The sequence below is a fragment of the Erinaceus europaeus genome, chromosome 11, assembly GCF_950295315.1.
Source record: "Erinaceus europaeus chromosome 11, mEriEur2.1, whole genome shotgun sequence".
Taxonomy (NCBI): domain Eukaryota; kingdom Metazoa; phylum Chordata; class Mammalia; order Eulipotyphla; family Erinaceidae; genus Erinaceus; species Erinaceus europaeus.
The window spans coordinates 82,996,374-83,016,688 of NC_080172.1; the positions used below are offsets into that span (position 1 = coordinate 82,996,374).

The following is a 20,315-nucleotide window of genomic DNA, read 5'->3' on the forward strand; positions in this document are numbered from 1 at the left end:
TCGTCCCTGCAGGTGGGGCAGAGGCTTGAACATGGATCCTTGTGCTTAGTGCTCTATGTGCCTAAGTGGGTACGTCACTGCCCACCCCCCTTACATCACATATGGGCTGGGAACCTTCTGATTTGGGCAGTCTCTCATAGGAAGTTGGTATCAATGTGACTGTGGTTTGCTTTGATTTAAGGGCTTGAGCCAAAACTTGGATTTGTACATTGATCTGAAATTAGTGTTTACTCAGTAATTGAGACCTTTTTTGAAATTTGATCATTATAAGTTTCAGTCATGTATAGAACTTTATCAACTGATTGAGGGGATGCTGATAACAGTCCAGAGACAGGGACACAATTCAGTGTTAGTGCTGGCCAGAGCACTTTACTGTTCACGTGTGTACACATATGTGTGCTTACACACACACATACATACACACACACACACACACACACACACACACGGTCACACTGCTTTGTGGGAGTATTACCACCTCAGCATTTATCACACTATAAGACATTTGTCAACTTATTAGGTTGTAAAGTTCTTGTCAGTGTGGGCTGGTGGTTAGCAGGGTTTTGGTAAATATTTGAATGAGTGAATGAAAGCATTAAAAGTGACATCATGCTGGTTAAATTTTAAAGAGTTGTCATTTTCTGTAATGATCTTAAAGACTTGTCTCTTTCTACTTAAAAAGCAGTTGATTTTTTTTTTTTTTAGTTAGCACTCTGATTAATATGCTAACTTGCAGTGCCTTGCTCAGAGCAAATAGTCATAAATTTTGTTGAGTGATTATTGCTTAGAATAGAGTGTGTCTCTTTTGCTGGGCTGTTGAACATGCTCAGATGAAACTTCTGGTATTTAGAATTAGGTATGATAGGGGCTGACAAGTGGCTCACCTGCTACAACATGCATGCTACTTTACTCAAGGACCTGGGTCCAAATCCTGGACCACCACATGGAATTGCTTGCAAGGGGGAAGCTTCATGTTGGTTGAACATTGCTGTAGTGTTTCTCTTTCTCTCTCTATCTAACTGTCTGTCTAGAAGAAAGAAAGAGAAATGGCCACAGGAGTAGTAGAGCTTACCAGGCTTCAAGATGTGAATGCTCTGTTTTTTAGTTGTTGTTTTTTTCCTGTGCATAATTTGGGGCTATGGCCAACATGGAGGTATACCTTTTTCATTGTAGTTATATGATTGCTCTTATAGCAAGCTGTCTCTATGAGGGACAGTGAAAGAAGATGGTGGTGAGAGCCATTCCTATTTTTCCATCCTTTTCTGTTCTAAGTCCCAAACTGGCTTTTTGGTAATTTGGTCCTCTTAATCATGAGTAGTTGAGGAGGCCAGGCAGTGGTATACGTGGTTGAGTGCACATGTTACAGTGCTCTAGAAGCCAGGTTCAAGTTCCTGGTCCTGACCTGCAGGGGGAAAGCTTCAAAGTGGTGAAGCAGTACTGCAGGTTTCTCTCTCTCTCTCTCTCCTCTCAAGTTCTCTATCTCTATTTGATAGATAAGTAAATAAGTAAATAAAGTATCTCTTAAAAAAGGTAGTTGAATTATCTGGGCCTAATTCATATGTTGGGGAACATATGGCTCCCTGGGGTGAATAATATCATCTTCAAACATTGTATCTTGATATCACTCATGGTGAGAGTGAACATCATGGTACTTTCCCCCACTGTTTGTTAATTTATTTTATTTCCATCTCCTTTAATCTTGATTATCTATCACCACATAAAATATGCTATACTGGAGGAAATGTTCTGTATTTTTCTTGTCCAATTCAATTACTGTAAGTCATATGTGACTTTTTTGAACATTTGAAATGAGCTAGTAGGATGGGAGAACTGAAACTTAAATTTATTTATCATTAATTAATTTAAAGTAGCCCATGTAACTGCTAGCTATTGTATTATAGAGTGTAGATCAATTTAAAGATGAGGTCAGTATTTGATTTACTTTTCCTTGTGGAAATGGAGTATATATGTATTTTCCTGATGTTTAGTGAAATAGATGTCTTTGTTTATTTCTTTTTTTCTATTACCATCAGGGTTATCCTTGGGGTTTGGTGTGCTGCATGATGAATCCATTGCTCCCGATGTTCATTTTTTCCTATTTTATTAATTTGATAGGATAGAGAGAAATGGAGCAGGGAGAGGGAGATAAAGAGGGAGAGAGGCAAAGAGATAGCTGCAGTACTTGCTTCACTATTCATGGAGCTTCCCTCCTGTAGGTGGGGAGCAGGGGCTCAAACTGGTACTTGCGCATGTTTTTTTTTTAAATTTATTTATTCCCTTTTGTTGCCCTTGTTATTGTTGGATAGGACAGAGAGAAATGGAGAGAGGAGGGGAAGACAGAGGGGGAGAGAAAGACAGACACCTGCAGGCCTGCTTCACCGCCTGTGAAGCAACTCCCCTGTAGGAAGGGAGCTGGGGCTCGAACCGGGATCCTTACTCTGGTCCTTGTGCTTTGTGCCACCTGCGCTTAACCAGCTGCGCTACAGCCTGACTCCCACTTGGGCATGTTAATGTATGAGCTTAACTAGGTGTACCACTGCCCAGCCTCCAAAATAGATGTTTTTGTTCATAAAGCTGTTACTGGTACACATGACTAATTAGGCTGTATTGTTAGAAGTTACACTTTTGAATTTCATATTAAAAATTGCTTGCAATGACTAGCATGTAACTGATGTTAGATTACTTAGATTCTTACCTGCTTTCCTGAAATTTTGTCAGATTGAATTTAAAAGGCTGAAATAACTATAGCTAGCATTTTACTTTAAAATAGTTTAAAAATTCTATGTCAAAAATCATGTTGAAATTGAAAAGCCCATTAATCAAGAGTATTACTTCTAATAACCCAAAGACAAGGACATTTTTGTGATAGAAACAGGCCTTTTTTTTTTTTTTCTTTCTTTTTTTTGAGCAGACAAGGCAGGCTTTAATCAGCCATCTGGGTTCTTTTTATTTTTTAATTAATGATTTAGTACTGATTTATAAAGTTATGAGATAACAGGATATAATCTTACACTATTCCTACCACTAGGGTTTTATGTCCCCATTCCCTTCATTGGAAACTGCAGTAGTTCTCCCAAGGTCACAGATATGGGTTGACTATTATTTCTATATCCATCTATCTATCTATAATTATATATTTGCTCATTTTTTCTATGGTCCTGCCTTCCATTCCTTTCTAAGTCACACCTACACATATTACTACTTCTGAAGTTTTTTCCTTTTTTAAATCCTTCTTTGTGTCTTGATGGAATTGGAGTTCAGAGGTCCTCTGGTCATCTCCTCCTAGCATTTCTTCCCCTGGGAGTATGGACCAAAGTATTTATGGGGTGCAGAAAGTGAGAGTTCTGGTTTCTCTAATTGCTTCTCCACTGGACATGGACATCGGTAGGTTAATCCATACCCCCAGCCAAAACAGGGTTGTATTAATCAGTACTGGAGCTTACTTATGCACTGTTTTCATTTTAGTTCTTTTGAATGGATTTTTGTTGACAGGTTTTAGAATTATATGTTGCAGGCATATTTGGATTTTTTAAAACTTGAATTCATTCAAATGTATTAGATTTTTGAACTCATGATTATTTATCTATACTTGACATAGCATCACACTAGCAACTTTAGAAATAAAACAACTTTGTATTTCATATGATTGCAAATTTCCCTTTTTTGTAACTGTGTGGTGTTCTTATCAGGAACAGCTAATTTTGGTATTATCTGCAATGTAAGTCCCAAACCATTACCAATTTAATTACCATAGATTAAATTATACAAGCTCAATGTTTTTATGTAAGGTAAGTTGCTACTGGCTGGTTTGATGTAGTGTATTGATATGCTAGAGCAATTTGAATAGCAGAAAAAAATTGAATTAAATGACTTCGTCAAAGTAAAGTTTGGGTTCAGGTGGTGGCACACCTGGTTATTAAATGCATACAGAATGCAAGAACCTGGTTTCAAGCCTTTGGTCTGCACCTGCAAGGGGAAAGCTTCATGAGTGGTGAAGCAGGGCTACAGGTGTCTCTCTGTTTCACTCCCTCTCTCCTTTCTCCCCCCCCCCCGCCTCTAAATTTCTCTGTCTCAGTCCAATAATAAAAAGAGTTAGCAAAAGCAAGAAACAAAATAAAGCTCTTATAAAACAAATGAAGGTCTTTTGGGGATTGATACTTTGTGAATTTATAGTCTAGGTTAAATTGAATTTGAACCTTAATGAGCAAAATAATTATACTGGAACCACCTGGTAGTACCACAGCACCTGGGGAAGCTCCATTGATGGTAGAGCTGTGTTGTGATGTCTCTCTCTCTCTCTTTCTTTTCTTTTTTTTTTAAATATTTATTTTATTTATTTATTCCCTTTTGTTTCCCTTGTTGTTTTATTGTTGTAGTTATTATTGTTGTTGTCGTTGTTGGATAGGACAGAGAGAAATGGAGAGAGGAGAGGAAGACAGAGAGGAGGAGAGAAAGATAGACACCTGCAGACCTGCTTCACCGCCTGTGAAGCGACTCCCCTGCAGGTGGGGAGCCGGGGTTCGAACTGGGATCCTTATGCCGGTCCTTGTGCTTTGCGCCACCTGTGCTTAACCTGCTGCGCTACAGCCCGACTCCCTCTCTCTCTCTATTTCTCTCTCCCTGTCTGTCTGTCTGTCTCTGTATTTCTCCTCAGTAAGAAATAATTTAGAAATATCAGCCTGGGAGTGGAATCACACATGCAAGACTTGGTGGAACAAAAACAAAAAAACAGAGAAACAAGCAAGCAAGCAAGCAAGCAAAGAAAAAGAAATTAAATCAAGTGGGAGGTAGCTCAGAGGGTTGAGTGCATTCCATGTATGCATGAGGCCATAGGTTTAATCTCTGGCACAGGATATAACAGAACAGTAACCTGGCTTATCCCCACACCCTCAATAAAAGTAAGTAATTAAATTTGAAAGAAAAAGATAAAAGAAACCAGGAAACATAATCTACACATATGTCATGCTTAGCTCACTGCTTGCTTTTCATTCCTTTTAATTCATGTCTTGACAGGGAAATAAAGGGGGTTGAGACTCACAACTTAGAATTTTGGTTCCCAGTTAAGAGACTGGTTATATAATAGGAGAATATTTGTAGCGTGAAAGAATTTGTTGTCTAGATTTCTACGAATCAGCTATATGCTGACTCTCATTCCTTAATATAATTGCAGTTGAAGTACAGCTTTAATACATTTAGAAATGGACATTGAGGTGACTGAAAATTGTATTTCTACTAAATGTATTTTTAAAAAATTTAGTTTCTATGCAGATTTTGGACCTGTGAACTTGGCAATGGTGTACAGATACTGCTGTAAGCTAAACAAGAAACTAAAAGTGAGTATTGTGGGCTTTTTTTTTAAAAATATATTTTGATTGTAAAAATTTGTAAAAGATGAAAGATTTGTACCATCTGAAGAAACACCAGAGTATGACTGTAAAAATTTGTACTGTGAAATCTGACCAATGGGATTGCTGTGACTACAACAATTGCTTAGGTCATTTTGAACTTTGGAAATTTATGTGAGTTGAAATTGATCCTCTTGACTACCCCACAATGGATACGTTAACCCCTTTCATTTTTCAGGATGAATTGAAATGTGAGCTTAGTGAAGTCATTGGAATAGCCAGTCAAAGAAAGAAAGCACAAATCCTTTCAGGTTGTTGCTAGAGTCTCTATCAAATTCCCTCCCAGGATGATTTTTCTCAAAGCTTCAGGTCTGTTTCTTTGGCACAGCTATCTGGCAGTGGAGCTCATTACTGCCTAGCAGAACTTTGGAGAATAAGCTTTTCCTGTCTAATAATCAAGATGGAAAAATCTGGGTGTTGCTAGAGTATCACCTCTGTGGAGTTGACAACCAAGTGAAATAAATGAAGTAGAAAGGAGAGAGTATGGACCTTATACATTATGAAAGACTTTGGGATATATATATATATATATATATATATATATAATATTGATCTGTATTTTGTGTTTTAGGTGGGATCTATACTTTTTAATAATCTTCTTTATGTGGATTTTGACATATAACCTTTTTTTAAAAAAATATCTATGCATATGTTAGGAAAAGTGACATCTATATTTCTTGTTTTGGTTACTTATTTCACCATACAGAAAGGAATAATGATCTTTTTCTTTTAGTTTCCTAGGAGAACATCTTATATGCAATGTTCTAGTTTTAGGATGAAGTACTTCATAGCATGCTGTTCTGGATAGCTGCCAAGTAATAATGCAGAGACAGTTTATTCTTTTTGTTGAGAAATCTGTTCCTGATGTGACGTAGTATAGTCCTGTGCATATTAGCTGCTTAGTCATAGTGTTTCGATTTGATTAATTTTTACTGGGTTTAGGAATAAAAACTAGTGTATGATGGAGAATTGCCTGTAGACTATTCATATATGTTTGAAATAACACCTTTTTTGCTATTGATCTAAAAATGCTAACATCATGGAGTGGTACCAAAGACACATTTAATTTTTTAGTCAGTAATCATATAGCTTTAGATCTGTTACAACAAATCCTTCTAGGAATTAATTTTTTTGAGGAGTTTAAATTTGTCAACCTTTTATTTAAAAACTTTTTTCCCAAGTTTACATTTTTGACTTGAAAAGATGTGTGCTGACTCCTTTACCCTCATCTATTTTTTTTTCAGAAAAGAAGCTTCCGCTTGTAGTTTAGAAAATAAGGTTGAAATTGTATAATCACTAAGGAAATAAATATCATAATTGAAAAGGGTCCATATAAAATACTGTTTTTTTCTTTATTGGGGCATTAATGGTTTACAGTTGACAGTGAAATATTATAGTTTGTACACACATAACATTTCCACATAACAATACAACCCCCACTAGGTCCTCTTCTGCCATCATGTTCCAGGACCTCAAACCCCCCCACCCTCCACTCCCTACCCTGGAGTCTAACTTTTGTGCAGTACACCAAACTCAGTCCAAGTTCTGTTTAGTGTTTTCTCTTCTGATCTTGTTTTTGCCTCTAGGGTTATCTCTGGGGCTCGGTGCCTGCGCTACAAATCCACTGCTCTGGGAGGCCAAAATTTCCCCCCATTTTTGTTACCCCTGTTGTTGTTATTGCTATTACTGTGGGAAAGGCAGAGAAACTAAGAGAAGAGGGGAAGACAGAGAGGAGGAGAGAAAGACACCTTGCAGACCTGCTTCACCACTTGTGAAATGACTCCCCTGCAGGTGGGTAGCCAGGGGCTCGAACAGGGATCCTTGTGCTTCACTTAAGTGGGATTTTAATGAATAAACAATAAAGCCCATTTATTTAATTTTGCAAACGTAGGAAGTTTTTTTTTTGCTTTCTTGAATAGTCTTATTATTATGTAGAGTTACTATTTTTTTAATTTTTTTTTTTTAATACTTATTTGTTTATTCCCTTTTGCTGCCCTTTTTTTTTTGTTGTTGTAGTTATTATTGTTGTTGTTATTGCCATCATTGTTGTTGGATAGGACAGAGAAAAATGGAGAGAGGAGGGGAAGACCGAGAAGGGGAGAGAAAGATAGACACTTGCAGAACTGCTTTACCACCTGTGAAGTGACTCCCCTGCAGGTGGGGAGCTGGGGTCTCAAACCTGGATCCTTACACCGGTCCTTGCACTTCGCCACATGTGCTTAACTTACTGTGCCACGCCTGAATCCCTTTTAAAAAATTTTTTATTATGAAAGTTTAGTACATTTCATTTGGCTCAAGCTTAATACACTTCATTCAGTTCCCTCTGTTAATGTTAGTGGTCAGAGAACCTTAGAACTTCATCAGGATTGTCTAGTATTGATGAATTACAGTTACCTATTGGCATCTGTCTTTTTCATCAGGCGATGAGCTCCTGGAGGATACTCATATAAGTTTGTGTTCTCAGTGCCCAGCACTGGGTCATCAAACATGTGGAAACTTCTACTGAATTTATCATGAGCCCATTGAATCACAGGTCCTCCGTATCCCTTTTTCCTCGAAGTTTCAGAATAGCCTATTCTGAGTATGTTTATAATCTCACTATACAGTGATTCCTTAATCTTTACTATCTTGTTTTAGCTTTCTTTAGTCTACTGAAACTGCTCTGGTTACATCTTGAACACTGTATCTGATGGTTTATACTTTGTCCTCAAGCTCTCTTGCTTTTCTTTTCTTTTCTTTTCCTTTTTTTTTTTTTTGGTTGTCACTGACACTTTACTGCTCCAGGACAACTTTTTCAGATAGAAAAATACAGACAAATAGATGGAGAGAAAGACACTACAGTACCAAAGCTTCCTTCAGTGCCTTGGGGGCCGAGCTCAAACCTGGGTCTTGTGCATTATTCAAGTGAGCCATCTTCCTGGCCTACTCCAACACCACCACCACCACCACCACCAATTACTACTACTACTCCCCTCTCCTCCTCCTCCTTGTTCTCCTCCTCCCTCTTCTGCTCCTCCTTCTCCTTCTCCTCCTCCTTCTCCTTCTTCTTCTCTTTCTTTTTCTATCTTTATTAATTGGATAGAGACAGTCAGAAATTGAGAGGAAGGGGGAAATAGAGAGGGAGAGAGGCAGAGTGACACCTGTAGCACAACTTCACCACTTGCAACGCTTCCTTCCTACGGGTAGGAACCAGAGGCTCGAACCTGAGTCCTTGTGCATGATAATACACACTCTTAACCAGGTGCACCACCACCTGGTCCTCTTCTCCTTAACTTCTTTGAATAAACTGACGTTATCTGACCCAGTAACAAATTCCTAGAATTCAGCTGGGTGGCTTCCGAACTGCTTTACACATTTCTTTTTTGGTTTTGTTTTCTACTTTGGAGACTATTTTTTTTTTCTAATAAAGCGGTTTATGATTCCCCCTTTATTTGATGGCTTTTGTTTTTTTAAAAGAATTTATTTATTCATGAGAAAGATAGGTGGATAGAGGAAGAACCAGACATCACTCTGGTACATGTGCTGTGGGGATTGAACTAGGGACCTCGTGGTTGAGAATCTTGTGCTTTATCTACTGCGCCACCTCCTGGATGACTATTTGATGTCTTATATAGATATGTTTCATTTTGCGGTGCATTTTAGTACAGACACAAATTTTTTTAGTCTTTTATATGCCTAAAGTTATTTTTTCATGTTGATGCTTTGAAGTGACTATTACTACTTTTTTTAAAAAAAAAAAAATTAACTTTTTTTTAAAATTTGCTCCCACCCCCCTTTGTTGTTCTTGTTGTTTTATTGTTGTTGGTGTTGGCCTTGTAGGACAGAGAGAAATGGAGAGAGGAGGGGAAGACAGAGGGGAAGAAAGATAGACAGCTGCAGGCCTGCTTCACCGCCTGTGAAGTGAACCCCATTCAGGTGGGGTGCTGAAGGCTTGAACCGGGATCCTTACTTATGTCCTAGCGCTTCGCGTTACGTGCAGTTAACCCGTTGCGCTACCGCCCACCCCCTATTACTACTTTTTGAGTGTATTAGTATGCGTTCACTTTCTAGTGGTCTTGTTTTTTAAAATTGAGGTAAATTGAGGTATAGTTGACATCTGTCCAATGATCTTTGTTTTAATTATGTTGACTAGAATGGAAATTTATCCATCAAACATTTGCTTAGATTAACAACAACAACAAAAAAAAACTTGGTAGTTTCCTCCTTTCTCACCGCTCCCCTCTTTCTCTCTAACCTTCATCTACTGTTCTATTAATAAATTATTTACACCCAAAATAAAATGATAGAAAAGCGGGATTCGGGCAGTAGCGCAGCGGGTTAAGCGCACGTGGGGCAAAACCCAAGGACCTGTGTAAGGACGTGGCTCGAGCCCCCGGCTCCCCACCTGCAGGGGAGTCGCTTCACAAGTGGTGAAGCAGGTCTGGAGGTGCCTATCTTTCTCTCCCCCTCTCTTTCTTTCCCTCCTCTCTCCATTTCTCACTGTCCTATTCAACAACGATGACATCAATAACAACAATAAAAACAAGGGCAACAAAAATGGAATAAATAAAAAAATATTAAGTAAAAAGATAGAAAAGCAAAACCCAAAACTAATATCAGCAAAGTAAGGCTGTTGTTTATTTTAAACTATAGTTTAAAGTGTATGTGTGTGTGTATGTATGTATGTATTAAATGTTATGCAGTAATTAGTTGCCACTAGTTATCTCTTGTCGTTAATTGCTGTAATGAGGGAAGCAGTAAAAAAGGGGGAGATCTTTCAAAATGTGAATAATTTGTAAAGGAAAAATTGTGTATGTTTGTTTATGTTACTAGTGATAGGGTAGAGCAGGAACTATCATTATTAATCTGGTACTTCAGGGGATCTACAAATTTCTCAGAAATTATATGTACACTGTTTGTATATTTCCATTTTCATTTTGAGAGAATTTATATTATTTTAGTAGGTTTTCAAAGCAGTCTTTGATACCATAATAAAAATACTGAAGTTGAAAGATAAGAGATAAAAGAGAAAATTATACTAACAAAAGACAGAATGATAGTATTAAACAAAAAAACAGGCTTTCATCAAACTCAAATCAGCTGAACAAACTTTTGATTTTAATTTACTAATCTGAAAATAAATTTAAGTATAATATGATTTAATCAGATTTTTCTGAAGTAGTTAATACATTAATTTTTTTTTTTTTTTACTTAATCATTAATGAGAGAGAGGGGAAGAAGAGAGAGAAAGAGCCAGAACATCACTCTGGGACAGATGATGTCAGGTATTGAACTTAGGATTTCATGTTTGAGACTCCAATACTTAATCCACTGTGCCATCTCTCAGAGCACTCATCAATACAGTCTTAACAGTTGCTTTCAGTTTTTCTCAGAGAAGAATAATTATCCCAATCTGGGGAAAACTAATAAAAGCACAACTGAAAAAAATTTTCTAGGGCAGTGATTTACTTTTTAAACCAGTTTGTGAATCAACAGGACAATTACAATAATCTTGAGGACTATTTTTTTTTAAAGGCTTAAAGGGATATTGACAGAAATGCAATTATAAATATACAAAGCATCCCACACAGCCCTTTCATGGGACAAGGAAACAGGGCTGAGTATGATGAAATGGACAATTGTATTAAATTACTGGAAGTACCTGGCAGATGGTGGGGGGCTCAGGGAATGTCCTTGTTGCTGAATGAATCAGTGCAATAATCTTAGTTGGCAACTAAGCACCTGTCATAGTATCAGGTGGTTGTACACAGAACTCTTTTGATATGATGATCAGATCCCCTGTTATAACTACAAGGACATGTTGAGATTTCTTCACGAAGTTGACTTCTGTTTCAACCTCATAGGGTATTATTATTATTATTATTATTATTAGAGCAGTGACATCTTGGGCTGACTTTTGTTTTTCCAGAGAGAGAAAGAGGGAGAGAAAGAAAGAGGAGAGGGAAAGAGAGAGGTGATGGATAGATAGGTAGATAGGTAGGTAGGTAGTAGATAGGTCGGCAGATAGATAGATAGATAGATAGATAGATAGATAGATAGATGATAGATAGATTGATTTAAAAAAAAAAGCAGCACTGAAGCTTTCTTCAATTGCTGGGGGCCAGGCTTGAGGTGTGTGGTGCATGTGGCAAAGCAGCACACTATCCAAGTGAGCTATTTTGCTCGCTCTATCGGTTTCTTTTTGAGGAGAAGCAACTTACATTCTGGAGACACTTCTTGTAGTTTAAAGAGACACTGAGGGGGGTAGGGGAGAAGGTGGGAACAGTATTGCACCCAGTTGAGCACTTGTGTTACCATGTTCAAGCATTGGGGTTTAAGCCCCTGCTCTTCACCTGCAGGAGGGAAGCTTTCCAAGCAGAGCTGCTGGTATCTTATTTTTCTCTCTCCCTTTCTTTCTCCCCTCCCTCTCATTTTCTCTTTCTATGAAATAAAATAGAAAAAAAGGGAAAATGGCTACTGGGAGTGATAAATTCATAGTGCTGGCACTGATCTCCAGTTACACTAGTGGTGATTTAAAAAAAAGCAGCACTGCAGGTTTTAAAGCTGTGTTAACTCACATTGGGAAGAGACTATAGCTAGAGTTGGCGAGGCACAGAGCCCTTCAGAAATCCTCATCTGTAAACCCCTTTTATAGAGGATCCCTAAATGCTTTCAGTGTATTATCAATATGATCAAGTAATCTCTATGAGTAATTTTCTCTGCCATTTTGACTTTCACTTTAGCCAAATGGGCTAGGAGATTGTTCATCCTGTAGAGTATTTTTTAAAAAATATTTATTTATTTTCCTTTTTGTTGCCCTTGTTTTTTATTGGTTTTCTGTAGTTATTATTGTTGTTATTGATGTTGTCATTGTTAGATAGGACAGAGAGAAATGGAGAGAGGAGGGGAAAACAGAGAGGGAGAGAAAGACACCTGCAGACCTGCTTCAATGCTTGTGAAGCAATTCCCCTGCAGGTAGGGAGCTGGGGGCTCGAACCAGGATCCTTACGCTTCTTCTTCTAGCGTTTGCCCTTCTTCCATAGCCAGTCAACAGCGTCAGGTTGAAAGCTGTCAGGAGCTGCTTGTTGCTGGCTTTGAAAGTGACTGGGATCCATGTGGATTCAGTCAGCTAGGAAGGATCGTCAGTTTCCCCAATGAATGGGTACTCACGGGATGCACCACGAGAAGGTCGATCCAATGCATCCCATCCTTACGCTGGTTCTTGCGCTTTGCACCACCTGTGCTTAACCTGACTACCCTGTAGAGTATTTTTACCATGTCTCATGATCACATGGGGGCATCAGGGATAGCTCCAAGGCAGTTTCATGGATGGTGTAGTACTGTAGTGTCCTTTCTTTCTCTCTCAGAAAAGAAAAAAAAAAAAGAAAGAAAATTGGACTAGAGAAACTGCTCTGTGGTATTGTGCATGAAACAAGTCCCGTGTCCTTATTCTCTGGTGCTGCATAAAAATAGCAACAAAAAGCAAATGTTCCATGTTTTTAATGAAACATAGTGGGTCTGAAACAAAATGGACCATAACGAAACACCTTTTTTCTTTCTCAAGAGAAATAATTTAACCTGTTTTTTTTTTTAAAGCACTAAATAAATATATAAACCATATTTTGTTTTGTACAGCCAAAGAAAATTTTCAAGAATATCCCTTTCCTAGGAAAGTTGGAGGTAAAACATGTAGAGGTCATGGCTGCTCACAGGAAGACCTGTTCATTTTATCGCTTTTGCAGTGAGATGACCACTGATTGCTATGGAGACGCTGATTGCTGTGGTCATTACTGGGCTAGCCTAGTCACCTGTAAGGTGACTGTGCTATTATCCACTAAATTTAACTCCCCTAATTGTCAGAACTTGCTTGTTTGTAGAAGTGCATGGACTCTGTTTTATTTATTTTTAATTTTTTATTAAGGAGTATGTTGTTTAGACTGTACTAAAGTCTCCCTTAGCTCAATTGGACTAATTCTCATTAATTATATGCGGTGCTCAAGCCAAATGACACAATTTGACTTTATAGCATGGCAAACAATTTTAAGAAAGGCTGCTTAATGATCGTCTTTTTTTTTTTTTTTTTAAGATTGGCCTTTTTTTTTTTTGCTTTTTTTCTTTTGGTTTTGATCATAATTGCATCATTACCTTTTGTTTTTGAATGGATGGTAGTTTGTGGTCTTCCGACTTAAGCTGAGCAAACACATGTCATCATAATCCAGGGGTCACCTGGGGTATTGTGGTTTGTGTCGCATGCCATCATTTTTCTTTGAGTTGCTGTGACTTGTTTTCTATAAGGAATGAACTTTCTAGAGTATAGACTTTCACAGTCTGCATTTTTTCAAGATAAAAAATGTCCGTCTGAGGTAGATACTCTCTGTCATCTTAATTTACATTGTTCTGTCATAGAAGTCATTGCACTTTGGCTTACAAGTACTGTTAAACATTTATATGCTGTTATGACGCACTTCATGATTTACATAAGAGCGGTAGAGCCAAAGCTCAGGTAAGCAGTACAGGTCTTAGGATTTCTGTAGGTTGGATTATGTTAATTCATAGTTGATTCTTAAGATTACTTTTTATCTACTTTAAAAAAAAAAACTTCTTAAACAAAACAATTATCCTACCTGTAATTAAAATCTTCCCACTGGCCCTTTCTGTAATGTCAACACATCCCTAGGTAGTTATTCTCTTCTGTTTGTAATAAGCCTTGGCCAATATTTTCCCCTTGTTTCACATCAAATGTTCATTAGGCTGAATACTTGTGAGATTAGAGACTGGGCTTCTGCTCCCCATGTTATCACACTATCCAGCACTTTGCTTGACATCCAATACTTGCTCAGTTCATGCTAATAGAAGCAACTAAACTTTCTTCAGCCACAATATTCTAGTTTTTTTGTGTTTAGCAAACTCATTGCCTATGTATTACATTTACTTTATAGGTATGTTTTGTTGGACTTGAATACTGTTTGAAGTGTTTGAATTTATCAACAACATTTATAATTTGTGAAAAATCGAATAACTCGGGATATCTGAATTTCAAATATTGTGGATGGATTTCTTGCATAAAAACATCAGGCTAGAAACTAGATCTGCTCTGGATAGGGTGTTCTTTTCTCATTTGCCAACTGACCCACTTCGGAGTCTTGGCCCCTCAAAGAGCATCTGAATTGGGAATCTTTGGAATGAGTTTACCAAATTATAATACAATTTTCTGTGGAATCTGGGGACATGTATTTTTTTAAATTTCTTTATTGTGGGTTTATTCTTTATTCTTTATTAATGGTTTATAGTCAACAGTAAAATACAATAGTTTGTATATGCATAAAATTTCCACATAACAATACAACCCCCACTAGGTCCTCCTTTGCCATCATGTTCTAGGACCTGAACCTCCACCCCCCCAAAAAAAAATATATATATATATAAAATATGGTTTAAAAGGTATATGATCTGATTTGGAGTTCCTGAGAGAATTAAAAAAAATTTTTTTGGTGGGCTACTTGACTAAGATACACAATGTTTTAGAATTCATATAGAATATTTCCAGGGATGGGACCAGTCACATTTCTATGCTATTTCTCCAAAACTGAGTAATACCTTAAGGTTTCAGTATGTGGTTCTTAGACCAGTAGTGTCAACATCACCTAGGATCTTGTTACAAAACTCCTACTTACCCCCCTGAATCAGAGACTCTGATTTTAATAAGCCCCTCCAAATGATTAACTCGTTTCTTTCTTTCTTTTTTTTTTTATTTAAGAAAGGATTAATTAACAAAACCATAGGGTAGGAGGGGTACAACTCCACACAATTCCCACCGCCCAATCTCCATATCCCACCCCCTCCCCCGATAGCTTTCCCATTCTCCATCCCTCTGGGAGCATGGACCCAGGGTCATTGTGGGTTGCAGAAGGTGGAAGGTCTGGCTTCTGTAATTGCTTCCCCGCTGAACATGGGCGTTGACTGGTCGGCCCATACTCCCAGTCTGCCTCTCTCTTTCCCTAGTAGGGTGGGGCTCTGGGGAAGCTGAGCTCCAGGACATATTGGTGGGGTCTTCAATCCAGGGAAGCCTGGCCGGCATCCTGATGACACCTGGAACCTGGTGACTGAAAAGAGAGTTAACATACAAAGCCAAACAAATTGTTGAGCAATCATGAACCCAAAGCTTGGAAAAGTGGAGAGGAAGTATTAGTGAGGTACTCACTGCAAACTCTAGTGTACTTCTGCTTTCTTACTTTGGTGCCATACTCCAAACTCAGTCAATTTCTGCTTTGTGTTTCTACTTCTTTTTTTTTTTTTTTTGCATGCATAACATTCCCCAGATTCCCATTTAACAATATAACCCCCACTATTTCATTCATCATTTTTCATGGACCTGTATTCTCCCCACCCACCCACCCACCCCCGAGTCTTTTACTTTGGTGTAATACTCCAATTCCATTTCAGGTTCGACTTGTGTTTTCTTTTCTAATCTTGTTTTTCAACTTCGGCCTGAGAGTGAGATCATCCCATATTCATCCTTCTGTTTCTGACTTATTTCACTCAACATGATTTTTTCAAGGTCCATCCAAGATCGGCTGAAAACGGTGAAGTCACCATTTTTTACAGCTGAGTAGTATTCCATTGTGTATATATACCACAACTTGGTCAGCCACTCATCTGTTGTTGGACACCTGGGTTGCTTCCAGGTTTTGGCTATTACAAATTGTGCTGCCAAGAACATATGTGTACACAGATCTTTTTGGATGGATGTGTTGGGTTCCTTAGGATATATCCCCAGGAGGGGAATTGCAGGGTCATAGGGTAGGTCCATTTCTCGCCTTCTGAGAGTTCTCCAGACTGTTCTCCACAGAGGTTGGACCAATTGACATTCCCACCAGCAGTGCAGGAGGGTTCCTTTGACCCCACACCCTCTCCAGCATTTGCTGCTGTTACCTTTTCTGATGTATGACATTCTCACAGGAGTGAAGTGATATCTCATTGTTGTCTTGATTTGCATTTCTCTGACAATCAGAGACTTGGAGCATTTTTTCATGTGTTTCTCAGCCTTTTGGATCTCTTCTGTGGTGAATATTCTGTCCAAGTCCTCCCCCTATTTTTGGATGGGGTTATTTGTTGTCTTGTGGTTGAGTCTGGCAAGCTCTTTATATATGTTGGTTATTAAACTCTTATCTGATGTATGGCATGTAAAGATCTTCTCCCATTCTGTGAGGGGTCTCTTGATTTGGGTAGTGGTTTCTTTTGCTGTGCAGAAGCTTTTTAATTTGATGTAGTCCCATAGGTTTATACTTGCCTTAGTCTTCCTTGTAATTGGATTCGTTTCATTGAAAATGTCTTTAAAATTTATGCGGAAAAAAGTTCTTCCAATATTTTCTTCTAAGTATCTGATAGTTTCTGGTGTAACATCCAAGTCCTTGATCCACTTGGAATTTACTTTTGTATTTGGTGAAATACAGTGATTCAGTTTCATTCTTCTGCATGTTTCAACCCATTGTTTCCAACACCATTTGTTGAAGAGACTCTGCTTCCCCCATATAATAGTCTGGGCCCCTTTGTCAAAGATTAGATGTCCATACGTGTGGGGCCTCATTTCTGGGCTCTCAATTCTATTCCACTGGTCAGTGTGTCTGTTCATGTTCCAGTACCAAGCAGTTTTGATGACAATGGCCCTATAATACAGTTTGAGATCTGGCAGTGTGATGCCTCCGGTTCTGTTCTTTTTTCTCAAGATTGTTTTGGCAATTCTAGGTCTTTTCTGGTTCCAGATAAACATTTGTAGCATTTTTTCTATTCTCCTAAAAAATATGCTTGGTATCTTGATGGGGATAGCATTAAATTTGTAGATGGCTCTGGGTAATATATTCATTTTGATGATGTTAATTCTTCCAACCCATGAACATGGAATATCTTTCCACTTCTTTGTGTATTTTTCAATTTCTTTGAGTAGTGACTCATAATTTTCAGTATACAAGTCTTTCACTTCTTTGGTTAGGTTTATTCCTAGATATTTTATTGTTTTTGTTGCTATAGAAAAAGGAACTGATTTCTGGATTTCAATTTCTTCTAACTTAGTATTTGCATAGAGGAATGCCACTGACTTTTGAATGTTAATTTTATAGCCTGACACATTACTGTATTGCCTGATGATTTCCAAAAGCTTCTTGCTGGATTCCTTAGTTTTTTCCATGTATACTATCATGTCATCTGCAAATAAGGAGAGTTTGACTTCTTCTCTTCCAATCTGTATGCCTTTAATTCCTTGCTCCTGCCTGATTGCTATGGCAAGAACTTCCAACACTATGTTGAATAGTAATGGTGATAGTGGGCAGCCCTGTCTAGTACCTGATCTGAGGGGAAATGCTTCCAGTTTTTCACCATTGAGTATGATGTTGGCTGTAGGTTTGCTATATATAGACTCCACTATCTTCAGGAATTTTCCATCTATTCCCATTTTTTGTAGTGTTTTGATCATAAAGGGATGTTGTATTTTGTCAAAGGCTTTCTCTGCATCTATTGATATGACCATGTGGTTTTTGGTCTTGCTTTTGTTGATGTGGTGGAATTAACTCGTTTCTTAAAGGATGACACGATACCAATAATGTAATGTAATTTAGGTGATGGTTTAATTTTTTTCTAACATGCTAAGTAACATAGACCACATCAATTTAAATTATGAACCATGAAGCTTGTTATGGTTGTGCAATTGAAATTTATAGAAATGATCATAGGGGTCAGGTGGTGATGCATCTGGTTGAGTACACATGCTACAGTGTGCAAGGGCCTAAGTTCAAGTCCCTACACCCCACCTGCAGGGGGAAAGCTTCACGAGTGGGGAAGCAGTGCTGCAAATGGTTCTCTGTCTCCCTCTCTACTTCTCCCTTCTCTTGATTTCTCTCTGTCTCTATCCAATAAATAAAATATTAAATTATTTTATTTTTTAATTCTATTTTTTTATTAGAGACAGACAGAAATTGAGAGGGGAAGAAGGTGAGAGAGAGGGAGAGAGACATCTGCAGTCCTGCTGTACCACTTGTGAAGCTTTCCCCCTGCAGGTGGAGACTGGAGGCTTGAATCTGGATCCTTGTACATTGTGACATGTGAGCCACCACCTGGCCCCAAATATTAAAAAAAATAAAAAAATAAAATAGAAGTGATCAAGCTCAATGAGAAAATTCTATTTGCCATGCTTGATTGGGAGGGTCTTTTTGTTTCCTGGTTTATATACTCTTGGTAAAAGTAGCCATAGTTGCACCCATTCTATTTTACTTGACCCAGGAACTTTGACTTGGGAATCATTCTGTGTCTGTCACACATGATGCAGTGTGGCAAGTGACCAATAGGTGTTAGCTGTTGTAGTTGTTGTTACTATAAAGTCCTAGCTTGGTCCATTTACTATAAGAAGGTCCAGTAGTTTCTATGTCCCAGTTTCCTGGTGGAAATGTAAAATATAGTGTAGAATCCTGGAGCAGGTTACAATTTGTAATGAATCTTGTGCAGCCTTCCTGCAGAACAGGCAAATAGTATGAAAGTTTTAGAATTCTCTTTCTTTCATTCTCCTTTATATTTTAAACTACATGGAGTTGATTTTTACCAGTTTCTAACTTTACTTTGCAGCTTATTGTATATAGTCTTTTTGTGATCTCTGAACCTCACATGTAAAGTAAAGTGATCTGTAATAGCGCAGCATTACCTAATTTACTGAAAACCAGTAGTGATGCTAGAGTTTTGCAAGTATTCTCTGAGAAGGGACTGGCCAGCATTACAATCCACAGAGGAGCCAGACCATAGTAAGAACAAAATAGCTCTTCTTTTGGAGACATGAAGTTCTCCTGTTACTAGGAGTTGATCTGAGAAAAATACATGTCTCATTCATGAGTCTATTGTCTTTCGAATGTGCCTTTATTTTCTTGCATACTAAAGTTCTTTCATGAAAGATATCAAAGGATGAGAAAGATAAGATAGATACCTACAGACCTGCTTCACTGCCTGTGAAGTAACTCCCTTACAGGTGGGGAGCTGGGGGCTCGAACTGGGACCTTAACTCTGGTCCTTGCACTTCGCGCCATGTGTGCTTATTCTACTGCACTATCGCCTGACTCCCAAGGGTTAAGTTTTTTGTTCCTCTTAAAGTAGTTCAGCTATCACTGGCTTCAATGGATAGTATTTCTTTTATTAGGATATTTTGATAAAAAAAATAAGCAGATCTTTATTATTTATTTACCAGAGCATTGATCAGCTCTGTCCTTTTTTGTAAAGATTTTAAAAATATTTATTTATTTGTTTTTATTGTTTTGTCCTTGTTTTATTGTTGTAGTTGTTGTTGTTATTGATGTCATCGTTGTTGGATAGGACAGAGAGAAATGGAGAGAGGAGGCGAAGAGAAAGATAGACACCTGCAAACCTGCTTTACCGTTTGTGAAGTGACTCCCCAGCAGGTGGGGAGCCAGGGGGCTCGAACTGGGATCCTCATGCTGGTCCTTGCGCTTTGCACCACGTGGCCTTAACCCGCTGCACTACAGCCTGACGCCCTGATCAGCTCTGTTTTATGGTGGTGAGGGAGATTGGACCTGAGACTTAAGAGCCTCAGGCATGAGAGTCTTTTTGCTTTACTATTATGCTATCTACCCTGTCCAGCAGTTCTTTAAAAGAAACATTTAAAAGAAAAAGAACATTTAAAAGAAAAAGAAACATTAAAAGTTCTTTAAAAGAAAACATTTGGGGGCTAACAGGATATGTGCCCCTTCTCCAGTATGAGGTGCCAGGTTCTGGCCTTAGTGCTACATAGAAACATCATGGCTCCTGGGGGTAATCCCACAGATTGCAGAACATTGCTTGTAAAGTGTAAGTGCTTAAAAAAAAAATGTACACAATGAAAAGAAAGCTTTCTTCAGAATTCTGACCCTTAGCTTCATGGCTCTCATTTGAGAATAGACT

General features: G+C 38.2%; 1 protein-coding gene across 4 annotated transcripts in view; it reads left to right on the forward strand.

The window, feature by feature from the left end:
- Positions 1–20,315, forward strand: part of CDC14A (cell division cycle 14A) — a 196,353-nt gene that overhangs the window by 21,360 nt on the left and 154,678 nt on the right. For all 4 annotated transcript variants that reach the window (XM_060202142.1, XM_060202141.1, XM_060202143.1 and 1 more), the window contains exon 3: positions 5,258–5,333. In XM_060202142.1, coding sequence (XP_060058125.1) covers positions 5,258–5,333 — 76 coding nt within the window. The remainder of the gene's footprint in view (positions 1–5,257; positions 5,334–20,315) is intronic.